At 41.5% G+C, this 12,832-nt stretch overlaps 2 protein-coding genes and 3 non-coding genes across 7 annotated transcripts; all 5 read right to left on the bottom strand.

Annotated features, from left to right (window-relative positions):
• Positions 1 to 145: 145 nt before the first annotated feature.
• Positions 146 to 4,459, bottom strand: rpl13a (ribosomal protein L13a). The gene is made up of 7 exons (XM_024437735.2): positions 4,369 to 4,459; positions 2,329 to 2,401; positions 1,998 to 2,063; positions 1,588 to 1,689; positions 1,004 to 1,089; positions 780 to 839; positions 146 to 403 (listed from the first exon to the last, which is right to left on the bottom strand). The coding sequence occupies exons 1-7, from the start codon at positions 4,387 to 4,389 to the stop codon at positions 194 to 196; spliced, it is 618 nt and encodes a 205-aa protein (XP_024293503.1). The 5' UTR covers positions 4,390 to 4,459; the 3' UTR covers positions 146 to 193.
• Positions 525 to 606, bottom strand: LOC112262463. Its single transcript, XR_002955350.1, has one exon. It is a non-coding gene; the product is annotated as a small nucleolar RNA Z195/SNORD33/SNORD32 family (small nucleolar RNA).
• LOC112262469 lies at positions 1,338 to 1,409 on the bottom strand. Its single transcript, XR_002955355.1, has one exon. It is a non-coding gene; the product is annotated as a small nucleolar RNA SNORD50 (small nucleolar RNA).
• On the bottom strand, positions 1,789 to 1,870 carry LOC112262464. The gene has a single exon (XR_002955351.1). It is a non-coding gene; the product is annotated as a small nucleolar RNA Z195/SNORD33/SNORD32 family (small nucleolar RNA).
• A 685-nt stretch (positions 4,460 to 5,144) lies between the features above and the next one.
• On the bottom strand, positions 5,145 to 7,999 carry atp5if1b (ATP synthase inhibitory factor subunit 1b). 3 transcript variants are annotated; one of them, XM_024437732.2, is made up of 4 exons: positions 7,852 to 7,999; positions 6,529 to 6,641; positions 6,278 to 6,366; positions 5,145 to 5,495 (listed from the first exon to the last, which is right to left on the bottom strand). In XM_024437732.2, exons 1-4 carry the CDS (start codon positions 7,918 to 7,920, stop codon positions 5,413 to 5,415), a joined length of 354 nt encoding a protein of 117 aa, XP_024293500.1. In that variant the 5' UTR covers positions 7,921 to 7,999; the 3' UTR covers positions 5,145 to 5,412. The 3 variants fall into 3 exon arrangements, with proteins under 3 accessions (XP_024293500.1, XP_024293501.1, XP_024293502.1); XM_024437733.2 differs by having other exon boundaries at positions 5,145 to 5,492; XM_024437734.2 differs by lacking the exon at positions 5,145 to 5,495 and having other exon boundaries at positions 5,581 to 6,366.
• Between the last annotated feature and the right edge of the window lie 4,833 nt (positions 8,000 to 12,832).

The following is a 12,832-nucleotide window of genomic DNA, read 5'->3' as shown; positions in this document are numbered from 1 at the left end:
TTTATTTAACCAGGTAGGCTAGTTGAGAACAAGTTCTCATTTACAACTGCGACCTGGCCAAGATAAAGCATAGCAGTGCTTGCACTCTACATTCCCTTCAACTTCATGCAACTCAAACACAACAAAAAATGAATCAAGCGAGTCAAACATTCTATAAACATTTATTTATCTTTATTGGCCACCACAAACTAGCTCAGACAAGGACCCCATATTGTTTCAGGACAGCAGTGTACTTTGAAATCTTGCTCTCCACGTTCTTCTCTGCCAGCTTTGACAGCTTGGTCACGGTCTTTTTCTTGGTGTACCGGATCTTGGCCTTCTCCTTCCTCTTCTCCTCCAAGGTGGCTGTGATGGCTTGGTACTTCCAGCCAACCTCGTGGGCCAGACGCCCGAGGAGGGCAAACTGGGGAAGGCAGGTTCACACAAAGTAGCAACAATATCACAAATCAATCATAAGCCCAACAACCCATATAAAGGTCATAAGAATAGTTTCCACTACTTCGGGTTCTAATTATTCTTTGGCTGTTGTCTCAGATGGTAGTGCATGTAAAGTATTCTCATGGTCGTTAAACTCGAATATTTACTGACGTAAACATCACTGACAATAAGAATAGATGGGTACCTGGCTAAATACATTTTGGCCAATGTCTGGCTAGCAAGAATGTAGCTAAGCATTAGCTCAACTACAGTGCTGCCTGCAACTTTTGACAACTACCTACTAGTCAATGAACAGTTAATCAATTCAGTGGTGTTATTTGCTAAACTGATTTTAGGCTTACCTTGCGAGTGGGCTTCAGACGGACAATTTTCAGGGCAGCAGGTACGACCATGCGCTTCCTCTGTGGAACAAAATAAATGTCAGCTCCAAAAGCAACAGCAAGTCCATTAAAAGTGGAAGACATTCACTTCTCATATTCTCAAAGTCAATACTCAAGAGTATTAAAAAAGGTAGCATCATTGACAGCACAAGATCAGAGTTATGCTGGATGATTGAGACACTCACCTTGTCATAAGGAGGTGGGATACCATCGAACACCTTCAGCCTCTCCAGTGCAGCCTGTCCCCTCTTGGTTTTGTGAGGCAGCATGCCTGTTGGGTTCCAAGGGGATCAATAAAGTTAGGCTGTTACTAGGCAATTAGGTCAACCCACATTGGATAGGCAATAGTCTAGCACAAGGGAAGCCAAGGGAAAAAAAAAAAATCTATATATACACTTATGGAGATAGGTTCCATGCCATTTTTAGATTGTAAATATGAAATAGGTATAAATCCCAAATGTGCATAAACTTCCCTGTAACTGTTAACAAGACACCAGCACAACATTGTGGCCCTGACTAAACTCAGCAGTCAGATCCGAAAGTTTGTCTCATCAAAACGATCAGCTTCGGGATAAGTGTTCATCACAGTCCAAGTAGGAACCATATGTTGTGCAAGGTGGAGTTCAGAATGTGCATACTTCATGCCACTGACTCACCTCATAGGGATCATTTAAATCAATGTCCAGAAAGGTGAGGTCCAAGCAAGCCCCAGGACTAGTAAGACATGCAGCTGAAAACAATCCCAGTTTAAAAGGGACTGTGATCTTACCCCTTACGGTCCTCCAGAAGATTCTGCTGGGCGCTCTGAAGTGATATGGTCCACGTGAGGGGTTGGTGTTCATCCTCTTACGCAGGAAAGCCAGGTACTTCACTATTCATAAAGATGGGCGCAATACATTCAAGCTATACCAGTGTCTAAACCGTTTCACAACAGCCACAATTTCACAACTCTGGTCATACCATATTGCTTTATGTCTCAGATGGTAGTGCATGTAAAGTATTCTCATGGTCGTTAAACTCGAATATTTACTGTGGTAAACATCACTGACAACAAGCAAATCTTAAGATTTAGCTCAAAATAGTTACTATGAATCAAATGTAGGACATCAGAATCACACAACACATTACAATTACATCAAATGGGTTAACCTGAATATATACTAAGTGCCAATAACTTACATTTGTTACGGTAGAAGTTTCCAGAGATGTTGATACCCTCACATCTCACAACTACCACCTTGTGGCCTGAAACAGGAGAAATCATGACTTACATATTGAAATAAGTACAGGCCCCATTGTATAATATCCACTGTTTCGGATGATAATGCGAGTTATCGTTGTGGTTACTCGAGCAATGTAGGTTAAAAAGCATCACTGACCGTCGTAGCAAGCTAGTCAAACATAACAAGGACCAAATCGAGGTGCAATTACACATCAGGCGACATGAAATTCTTGGATTGAATATTGATCAGTCACAAGATGGGTATTAATTTATTGTGACATGACTCACCAAGCAGAACTTGCTTCGCCACAATGGCAGCGAGACGACCAAGTAGATGGCCTCTGCCATCAAGCAGCAGAACCTGGAAAGGTAAGAAGCACATCAAGTAATTGAGAATAGTTGCCCCCCCCACCTGTGGTTCAAATGATTCAACAAAGTTGCCTACGTCTCAGATAGTAGTGCATGTACAGTATTCTCATGGTTGTTAAACTGACAAGCAAAACAAATTAACTTGGATAAATACATTATAGCTAAGGTTTAGGGCCAATATGACCAAATCTGGCTGGCAGAAGCATCCTTCAAGTGAAGATGTAACATTCAAAATGGGTATTATTTTTGTGCAGCGTTCCAGCGATTCCTTCACAAATTTAATGTTCACGTGAATCTGAGTTACTGCTATTCAAGCAGGGAGAAATTAGGCTCGTATGACGTAGCTTTGAGATGAAGCCACTCACTAAACTGTTAACACTGCGACTTGTATGCTCTAGTCGGCTGGCCCTTGCTACATATTCGTCGCCAGACCCACTGGCTCCAGGTCATCTACAAGTCCATGCTAGGTAAAGCTCCGCCTTATCTCAGTTCACTGGTCACGATGGCAACACCCATCCGTAGCACGCGCTCCAACAGGTGTATCTCACTGATCATCCCTAAAGCCAACACCTCATTTGGCCACCTTTCGTTCCAGTACTCTGCTGCCTGTGACTGGAACGAACTGCAAAAATCGCTGAAGTTGGAGACTTTTATCTCCCTCACCAACTTCAAACATCAGCTATCTGAGCAGCTAACCGATCGCTGCAGCTGTACATAGTCTATTGGTAAATAGCCCACCCATTTTCACCTACCTCACCCCCATACTGTTTTTATTTATTTACTTTTCTGCTCTTTTGCACACCAATATCTCTACCTGTACATGACCATCTGATCATGTATCACTCCAGTGTTAATCTGCTAAATTGTGTTATTGACTTGTTAATTGTTTACTCCATGTGTAACTGTGTTGTCTGCTCACTGCTATGCTTTATCTTGGCCAGGTCGCAGTTGCAAATGAGAACTTGTTCTCAACTAGCCTACCTGGTTAAATAAAGGTGAAATAAAAAAATAGGAAAACAACTTTTAGATCTAAAACGTCCATCATACATGTCAGATTTCAATATTGGCCAATGTCATAATGCAGGAGGTTGTTCTCTCGAATGAGCCATTATTCATATTTTTGTTGCATTCCTACCTCGAAACGTCTAATTCAATAGGGGGTTTAAAACATTTCTCCCATTTGTTTGCATTTTCAGTTCCGGTTGCATTGCATGGCGCCGTTGCGAATGCGACTCCACTCTGAGGCACATCGATCTTCATGCTGAAAATCGTGAAATTGTAGAATCCTAAATTGACAGTACAGTTTGGGCTATTTTACTCCACAACACGCCGATAATGACTTGGGTATTATAGTATGTTGTTACGTTTGCTAGCTAGCCGTTAGAGAGCATTGCATTGTGGGGTTAGTAGTTGATTTGAGCTGCAACAGATATCCACATGTTGCTACCAACCGTATCACCACAAAATGAAACATTTGTTTACAAAAAAATGATTGTTCTCACAGTGTTAAGTGACCCTTTAAATTATAGGAATGGGTGGTTTTCATTTTAACTGGGTTAACTTGCGCAAACGTGGCCTGTAGCTTACCCAACTAATGTTCTATAGCTAACGTTAAATAGTAAATTAATTGTTAAGAAATCTTCAAAAACTTGACTCATTTGACCTCAACACTTCACCAAAAATGCCAACGAACCAAGGATTTATTCTGAAGAGTTTTTGTAGCTAACTATCCAGCCTAGTCGGAGTTAACTAGATAGCCGCGTCGCATTCATTTAGCGAAGTTGCGTTAGCCAACACATGACATCCTGGTTGTGTCAAATAATACGAAAAATGCTACGAAATTACCTCCACTAGTCTTCATTTACAATGCACAGAGATATATTTAACAGGAGTCAAATTGATCTATATGGACTTATTATTTACAAATGTAGATATGTTAGTTCTTCCGCGCTTACACACCTTATTGAACCGGTCCGCCATGATGTGCGAAAAGAAAGACAGACGGGTTGTCCCGCTGTAAAAGACAGGGGTTTCTAGGTGGAGCTAAAGTTTTAGAGGAAATGACGAGGATGTTCATTCTTTTTTTTTTTTTTCATTCTTCTTTACGGGATTTATACATGGCTTTATACACAGTGCACAATGTGCTAATTGCCAACCTCTGGACAGCGTGAGGATTACATAAATCGTGTGTTCGCTAGCTGAGTTCAAGTGAATTAACTCTCCCTAGACATTCAATGGTCCCTCTTTATCTGGGTCCATTGGACACTCTTACTGACTGTTGTGGCTGCTTTGATTGATGTATTGTCTCTACCTTTTTATACCCTGTTTTGTGCTGCTACCATTTTGTCATGTTGCTCCCATGCTGTGTTGCTGCCATGCTATGTCTTAGGTCTCTTTATGTAGTGTTGTCTCTTGTCATGTGTTTTGTCCCATATTTTTATTTTATTTATTTTTAATCTCAGCCCCCATCCCCCCAGGAGGCTTTTCGGTAGGCTGCCATTGTTAGATTTTTTTTAACTGACTTGCCTAGTTAAATAAATCCATACAGTCAATGAGTTAGATGCATGTAAATATCAGAAATAGACACATCTCAAATGATTAATACTCCACAACAAGAATCTCCTTCACAACTGTTTTCATGAGTGTCAGCTTCATGGTTTCATCGATTAACATGACTATTGTTGATGATAAGATTTGAGGAACTAGACTCAGTCATGAACCAGGACACGGTGGAATAAAATATATGTAGGCTGTTTATTCAGTGAAAAAGTATTGCTCAGGCGTGCACGGGCTCATTCACACTTGACTCAGAGAGAGACAGCTGGAACGCGCCCCGAAGACAAAGCGTGCATCAGAATTAATACATAGAATGACATAGGTAGATTCTGGTAGTCCTGGCTTCTGGTAGGTTGCTTGCAGGTGATGGACAGTCCTCTCCAGCCTAGTGTCAGTATCCCATTGGTTCTTGACAGAGTTCTTTGTTCTCTATGCTGGTGTGTGTGGTTAGAGAGTTTCAGTGTGTGTGTTTGGATGTGTTATCGTAGCCAGCGACTTGTGCGGGGGGATGCCAGTGCAGTTAGTATCTGCTGGGAACAGGGGGAGAGGAGGTTATGAAACAGAGAGCATTTATTAGTGCAAGCTATAATTACATGGTTAAGGCCACAGGCAGACAACAGTCAGTGAATGCTTTATTACATGTGTCAATATGTTATTACACTATTGTGTCTCTTTCAGGAAATGTCTTGCATAGCAACAGCACAGCATCAATACAATGAAAATCAAACAATATTACAACATGTGGATAAGGTTAATGGGGGGGGATTTCTGTGCTCTGGTGGATTTGTGTACATGGGATCTGTATCTGCGGCCTGATGGTAATAGCTGGTATCACCTTCAATTAGCAATGTTGCATGATTGTTTCTTCAATGGAGGATGTTATGGCACTGGCAAAACAGAGAGTTGTGTACAGACACCAATTCATGGGATAAGTTTCAAAAGACATGGCATCAAATTTAGTCTTCTCTTTGCCATTCATATTGCCAGAATCCATTTAGACAGTACAACTACACTAGCTGTAATCATCCTTCTGTAATGCGGCAAACAGTCATCCTCCATAATGGCACCCCACATCTCAAATCTTAATTTTATCACAAACAATAATTGAAAGTAATAACCATTTCAAATAAATGTTTAATAACCTCAAGCATATACAGAACAATCAATCACATATACACAGAGCTGCCCAGAGACAGTGCAGGTGATGACTAGGATTTGGCAATAGAGAATCGCTGGCCTTTATTCTAATGGAGTGAGTCTCAGTCATCATGCTTCAGTTTCCTAATTTTTCCCTTGTGACGGTCAATCTCACTCTGCAGCCTCGATATCTCCTTCTTGTGGTGGTCAATCTCCTCTTGGTGATGCTGCTTTAGTGCAGCCAACTGTTCTTGCTCTTTACGCCTGTAGAGGGAGATTGGTGTTAGGTACAGTGAGGACACAGTATGAATACAGGCCAGGCAGACTGCCACAAAGCCTCAATAAATAAATATACAGTGTCAATTTAGGCAAACAAATAGGTCTACAACCTACTGGTCGTACAGTATACTGTAAGTCACAACTAACCGGAAGTACATTTCCTCCTCTGCTGCCTGTTTCTTTCCGAGGGCTCCTCCTGCCTCTCTGACAGATCCTCCGCCACCACCTCCTTTCCCTGCACCTTTGCCCAACTCACCCAGCTGGTACATGGAGAAGATTAATTAACAGGTGAACATATAAGAACAACAAGATATACATAGTCCTACTAAGGAACGAGATTGGTATGTTGTGTTATGCACAACTTTTGTTACAGAAACAAACATGACCTTCACATTGCATAAAGCTTTCATTTTAAAATGGTAAAGGCTAGGCTGTTATCAGCATATAGTATATAGAAGAAAAGGGTTCTCACAGAGATAGAAAGAGGTATAATCTTGGCATCTGTGCCATTATGGCATCTGACAGCATGGGCAGAGACAATGAGCTATCTCCATTTTAAAGTAGTCAATTATTTTCCTGTTTGAAAAAAAGTGCAAAGCTAATATTTGTGATTAACTGCCACCTGCAGTGCTGGAGTCCTGAACCAAATCTTGTCATTCATATGTTGTGGCCACTAGATGCTGGTATCATAGTGGAGATCATTTCATAGCACCCCATTTGAAGAAGACAATGCTCTGATCATTGACTCTCTGCTCCGAAACCATATAAATCCCAGCCCAGTTTACTACTTTAAAATGGTGGAAGCCTTCAATGGCAATGTCCATGCTAAAACTGTTATTTCCAAGTTGAGTCCTTTATACATCTCTATGGGTTATCCTCACGTGACATGCAGCTGAACTAGCTAAAGCACATATTGAAGTGAGGAGCTTTTTGCACGTGGACACTGTAATCTATGTCAATGCATTGCAAAGTGTTAGGCTATGTAGCCTCAAATCATTCATACACTAAATGTTCATGTTCCAATGAAAAACTTCCCCGCTTTAATGTTGACTGAAAAGACCAACAGAATTGACCAGAAAATCTAAACACTGCCTTTAAAAAAAATACTCTGACCATTGTGGGCAACAACTGTAGCGTCAGAGACTGGCTTCAATGACCATTCATAGATGGGAAGCGTTCAACCAAATTCCACACACACATTAGACCAAAGTGTATGATTGAGCTGCTTACAAAGCCATTTCATCTTCATAGAACGGCGTCAGTAGAGTCGTTTGTTACAATTTGTATCAGAACGTTCCAAATACCAGCTTAACATTGTAACATACTGACTGACATAGTAACAAGAGCATTACAAATTGTCCAAGGCCATCGCGAAATCACTAGACAATTGAATACCACTCGTTTCATTTTAACTTTGGACTGTATTAGCAGCTAAACGTGGTGGTCTAATCATATGTGGTGCGTTTTTACCTGGTCAGATGCCATCCTTAGCTGTGTGGTGAGGAGACTCCTAACATCAGCTCTCAAAAACCTTGCCATTTCGTCCCAAAAACAACTGAAACTAGACCGTCTGCCCTTGTCTACCAAAATAAACCAAATTAGGGCCTAACCATTTAATACAATGGGGGTGTTTGTGGATGAGTATGAACTGAGTCTTTATTATTTTTCTATGAAGGATCAATAACATACAGCGAAATAGATGATCATCTGTGAAAAGTGGGGTTTTATCAGTAAGAACGTTTTAATAAATGGTGATCGGTCTCAAACAATTATATTTGAAAAAACGTTCACCCCTATGCGTAATGGTACGGTCTCATTACGGACAGTACACCAAAGATGTTTTATCATATTGACAAGATAGAGGAGTGACCGCTTTTACAAGGGAAATACATGTCCTCAAAATGGAAGGACGTCTGAATGACGCAAGATCAGTTGGGACCATTTTGTAAAGTCGTTTTTTATCAAAGTTGCCGAAATGCACTTACACGTGCATTCATAACAACCTAACCAATACACAACTTATATTCGATAAAATAAGCTTCACTTAGAAAATGAGCAATTACATGTTTTGTTGAACAAATTGGACACTCATTGATCTCCATAAAAAAATTATTTACTTTCAGGGCGGAGTAAACTCCTTCGCTTTGCCTTTCTGATGACACCGCTATAGCTAGACCGTTTGATATCGATGGACTGACTGCGCACTACGTAGTGGCGTCTGGAGTTGCCTTTTGTTGATTGTATTCGTCTACTGTGAGCACTTCTGCTAAATTATGGCTTTGATGACAACACACAGTAGGCCTACACCACAACTATTTGACATTTCAAAATTAAGGGATTGTATTTATAGCCTACTATTATACAAATTCAGTCATCAGAAAGCAAGCAGGAAAGCCATGCATGCCTCTTTACCCAGTAGTAAATCGTTTGGGTAACTGACATTTTCCATGGCCAACATTCCAAGTATCACACTTTAGAGGCAGTGTAAAAACAAAACGTTTGTTTTATGCTGTAAGAAGTGGTCAGTTAAAAGGGCAATCAGCAGGTGCTACAGCAATTTTGGGCCTTGAGTATATTAATGATGGACCCATTGATTCTTAAAGAATTAACTTGTGCCTCATGAGCTTAGTTCAACTGCTGTACTGCATCAGAACCCAAAATGTAAGTTTGTTTACAAACATTGGAATTAAACAAACTAAATGTAACACTATGTAGCCTCAAAACATGGTTAAAACTGTACATTTAATATAATGTATGGCCAGTCCTTTGAGAGTGGTTACATTTCTCCAGAGCCATCCCTCAGCTTTTTACCAAAATAGATGTGGGGATCGAGAACACTTTGTTTCAGGTGCTGACTGCCACTTTAAAGTCAGTAATGATATTATGTGGTCTGTAATTTACTTTAATTGGTCCCTTATGCAGGCTATGCTTACTATGTGTAGACATAATTATTGTTTTGATAGCCATAATCTACTTCGCTATACAAGATATTGGGCTAAAATATGTACCCTCAGCCTGGTCTCATAGACTAGACGTAACATAGTAAATGTAAATCCAGGATACTCATTAGTATGATATGTTACGTTTGGCATGGTTACATAAGATAGGTCACGAACAAAAGTAGGGTGGTTGGTCGTGGTGGGCATAATGCAAATGTCTAGCAACCCAAAAGTTTCAAGTTCAAATCATCACAGCTAACCCTTCCCCCAACTCCTAAACTTAACCCCAAACGTAGTTAACGTTAGCCACCTAGGTAGAATTCATAACATATCACACGGTTTGAAAATTCATAACATATCATACAAAATGTCATTCGTAACATATCACACAAAATGGGTGATGGACATCCACAAATAAATACCAACGAAACATCAAACTAAATGAGTGTCTCAAATTTACATACACAATAATATGAAAAGCTCAGACCAAGTTGGCAGCGATATGACTATACAAATGGGCTATATTACAGTTAGTGCAGTAGTGCATCTGTCACTATATGTGACTCTCACTACCCATAAAAAGGCTGAGACACAAATAGGAAAAGGCAGCTGCTGTGAGGGACTTTATTCACAATGCTGCAAGAAAAGTATGTCCTTCTATAACAAACCAAACACTTGATTCATCTGATGTAGCCTCCCCCCCTCCCCCTTTCAGTCAAAACTGGGTTCACTATCACACCTCACACACACAGGCACCGGAAGAAAAACATTAACAGGAGTCCAAACCACATTCATATATTACAAATGTATTCACTTTTCTCCCTTTGCCATTAAGCTATTCAATGATTTACAAGTATAGTATGCTCAGACCATTAAAAGTGCATTAAAAAATATAAATTGTGTTGTAAAAAGAAAGTAGGAAATTTAACCTAAATTGAAAATTCCTTTGGTCCATCATTGGCCCAAGTATTACTTAAAAACTTTCACCACAAGTGACAGATCCCTGGGAAGTCACATGCACTCAAACCTTAATATAGGTAACTGCCAAAATAAAAGGAAACACCAACAAAGTGTCTTCATAGGTTAATAGGGTGTTGGGCTACAATGAGCTGCCAGAACAGCTTAAATTCACTTTGGCATAGCTTCTACAAGTATCTGGAACTCTATTGGAGGGACGCAATACCATTATTCCACAAGAAATTCCATAAATTGGGTGTTTCAATGGTGGTGGAAAACGCTGTCTCAGGCGCCTGATCCAGAATCTGCCACAAGTGTTCAATTGGGTTGAGATCTGGTGACAGACGGCCGTGGCATATGGTTTACATAGTTCATGCTCATCAAGCCAAGTCTAGGTCCAAAAGGCTCCTTAACAGCTTCTACACCTAAGCCATAAAACTACTGAACAGTTCATCAAAAGGCTACCCGGACTATTGTCATTGAGCCCCTTTTTTACAATGCTGCTACTCGCTGTTTATTATCTATGCAGTCACTTTACCCTTACCTAAACTCAGCAAAAAAATAATTCCCTTTTTCAGGACCCTGTCTTTCAAAGGTAATTCGTAAAAAATCCAAATAACTTCACAGATCTTCATTGTAAAGGGTTTAAACACTGTTTCCCATGCTTGTTCAATGAACCATAAACAATTAATGAACATGCACCTTTGGAACGGTCGTTAAGAGAGTAACAGCTTACAGACGGTAGGCAATTAAGGTCACAGTTATGAAAACTTAGGCCACTAAAAAGGCCTTTCTACGACTCTGAAAAACACCAAAAGAAAGACGCCCAGGGTCCCTGCTCATCTGCGTGAACGTGCCTTTGGCATGCTGCAAGGAGGCATGAGGACTGCAGATGTGGCCAGGGCAATAAATTGCAATGTCCATACTGTGAGATGCGCCTAAGACAGCGCTACAGGGAAACATGACGGACAGCTGATCGTCCTCGCAGTGACAGACCACGTGTAACAACACCTGCACAGGATCAGTACATTCGAGCATCACATCTGCGGGACAGGTACAGGATGGCAACAACATCTTCCCGAGTTACACCAGGAACGCACAATCCCTCCATCAGTGCTCAGACGGTCTGCAATAGGCTGAGAGAGGCTGGACTGAGGGTTTGTTGGCCTGTTGTCAGGCAGATCCTCACCAGACATCACCGGCAACAACGTCGCCTATGGGCACAAACCCAACATCGCTGGACCAGACAGGAATGGCAAAAAGTGCTCTTCACTGACAAATCGTGGTTTTGTCTCACCAGGGGTGATGGTCGGATTCGTGTTTATCATCGAAGGAATGAGCGTTACACCGAGGCCTATACTCTGGAGTGGAATCGATTTGGAGGTGGAGGGTCTGTCATGGGGCGGCAGGTAGCCTAGTGGTTAAAGCGTTGGACTAGGAACTGAAAGTTTGCAAGATTGAATCCCCGAGGTGACAAGGCAAAAATCTGTAATTCTGCCCCTGAACAAGGCAGTTAACCCACTGTTCCTAGGCCGTCATTGAAAATAAGAATTTGTTCTTAACTGACTTGCCTAGTAAAATAAAGGTCAAATAAATGTTCTGGGGCGGTGTGTCACAGCATCATCGGACTGAGCTTGTTGTCATTGCAGGCAATCTCAACACTGTGCGTTACAGGGAAGACATCCTCCTCCCCCATGTAGTACCCTTCCTGCAGGCTCATCCTGACATGACCCTTCAGCGTGACAATGCCACCAGCCATACTGGTCGTTCTGTGCATGATATCCTGCAAGACAGGAATATCAGTGTTCTGCCATGGCCAGCGAAGAGCCCGGATCTCAATCCCATTGAGCATGTCTGGGACCTGTTGGATCGGAGGGTGAGGGCTTGCGCCATCCCCCCCCCAGAAATGTCCGGGAACTTGCAGGTGCCTTGGTGGAAGAGTGGGGTAACATCTCACAGCAAGAACTGACAAATCTGGTGCAGTCCATGAGGAGATGCACTGCAGTACTTAATGCAGCTGGTGGCCACACCAGATACTGTTACTTTTGATTTTGAACCCCTCCCTTTGTTCAGGAACACATTATTCCATTTGTGTTAGTCACCTGTCTGTGGAACTTGTTCAGTTTATGTCTTGTTAAATCTTGTTATGTTCATACATATATTTACACATTTTAAGTTTGCTGAAAATAAACGCAGTTGACAGTGAGAGGACATTACTTTTTTTGCTGAGTTTACATATTACATCAAACATGGTCCAAGCACACCAAGACAGTTGTGAAGAGGGCACGGCAAAACCTATTCCCCCTCAGGAGACCGAGAAGATTTGACATGGGTCCTAATATCCTCAAAAGGTTCTACAGCTGCACCATCGAGAGCATCCTGACTGTTTGCATCACTGTCTGGTATGGTAACCGCTCGGCTTCCGACCACAAGGCACTACAGAGGGTTGTGCGATTGGCCAAGCTTCCTGCCATCCAGGACCTCTATACCAGGCGGTGTCAGAGGAAGGCCCTAAAAATTGTCAAAGACTCCAGCCACCCTAGTCAAAGACTGTT

The sequence above is a fragment of the Oncorhynchus tshawytscha genome, linkage group LG11 (assembly GCF_018296145.1).
Source record: "Oncorhynchus tshawytscha isolate Ot180627B linkage group LG11, Otsh_v2.0, whole genome shotgun sequence".
NCBI lineage: Eukaryota > Metazoa > Chordata > Actinopteri > Salmoniformes > Salmonidae > Oncorhynchus > Oncorhynchus tshawytscha.
Note: the sequence above shows the minus strand (reverse complement) of the source record. Positions and strands in the feature narration are given on the sequence as shown.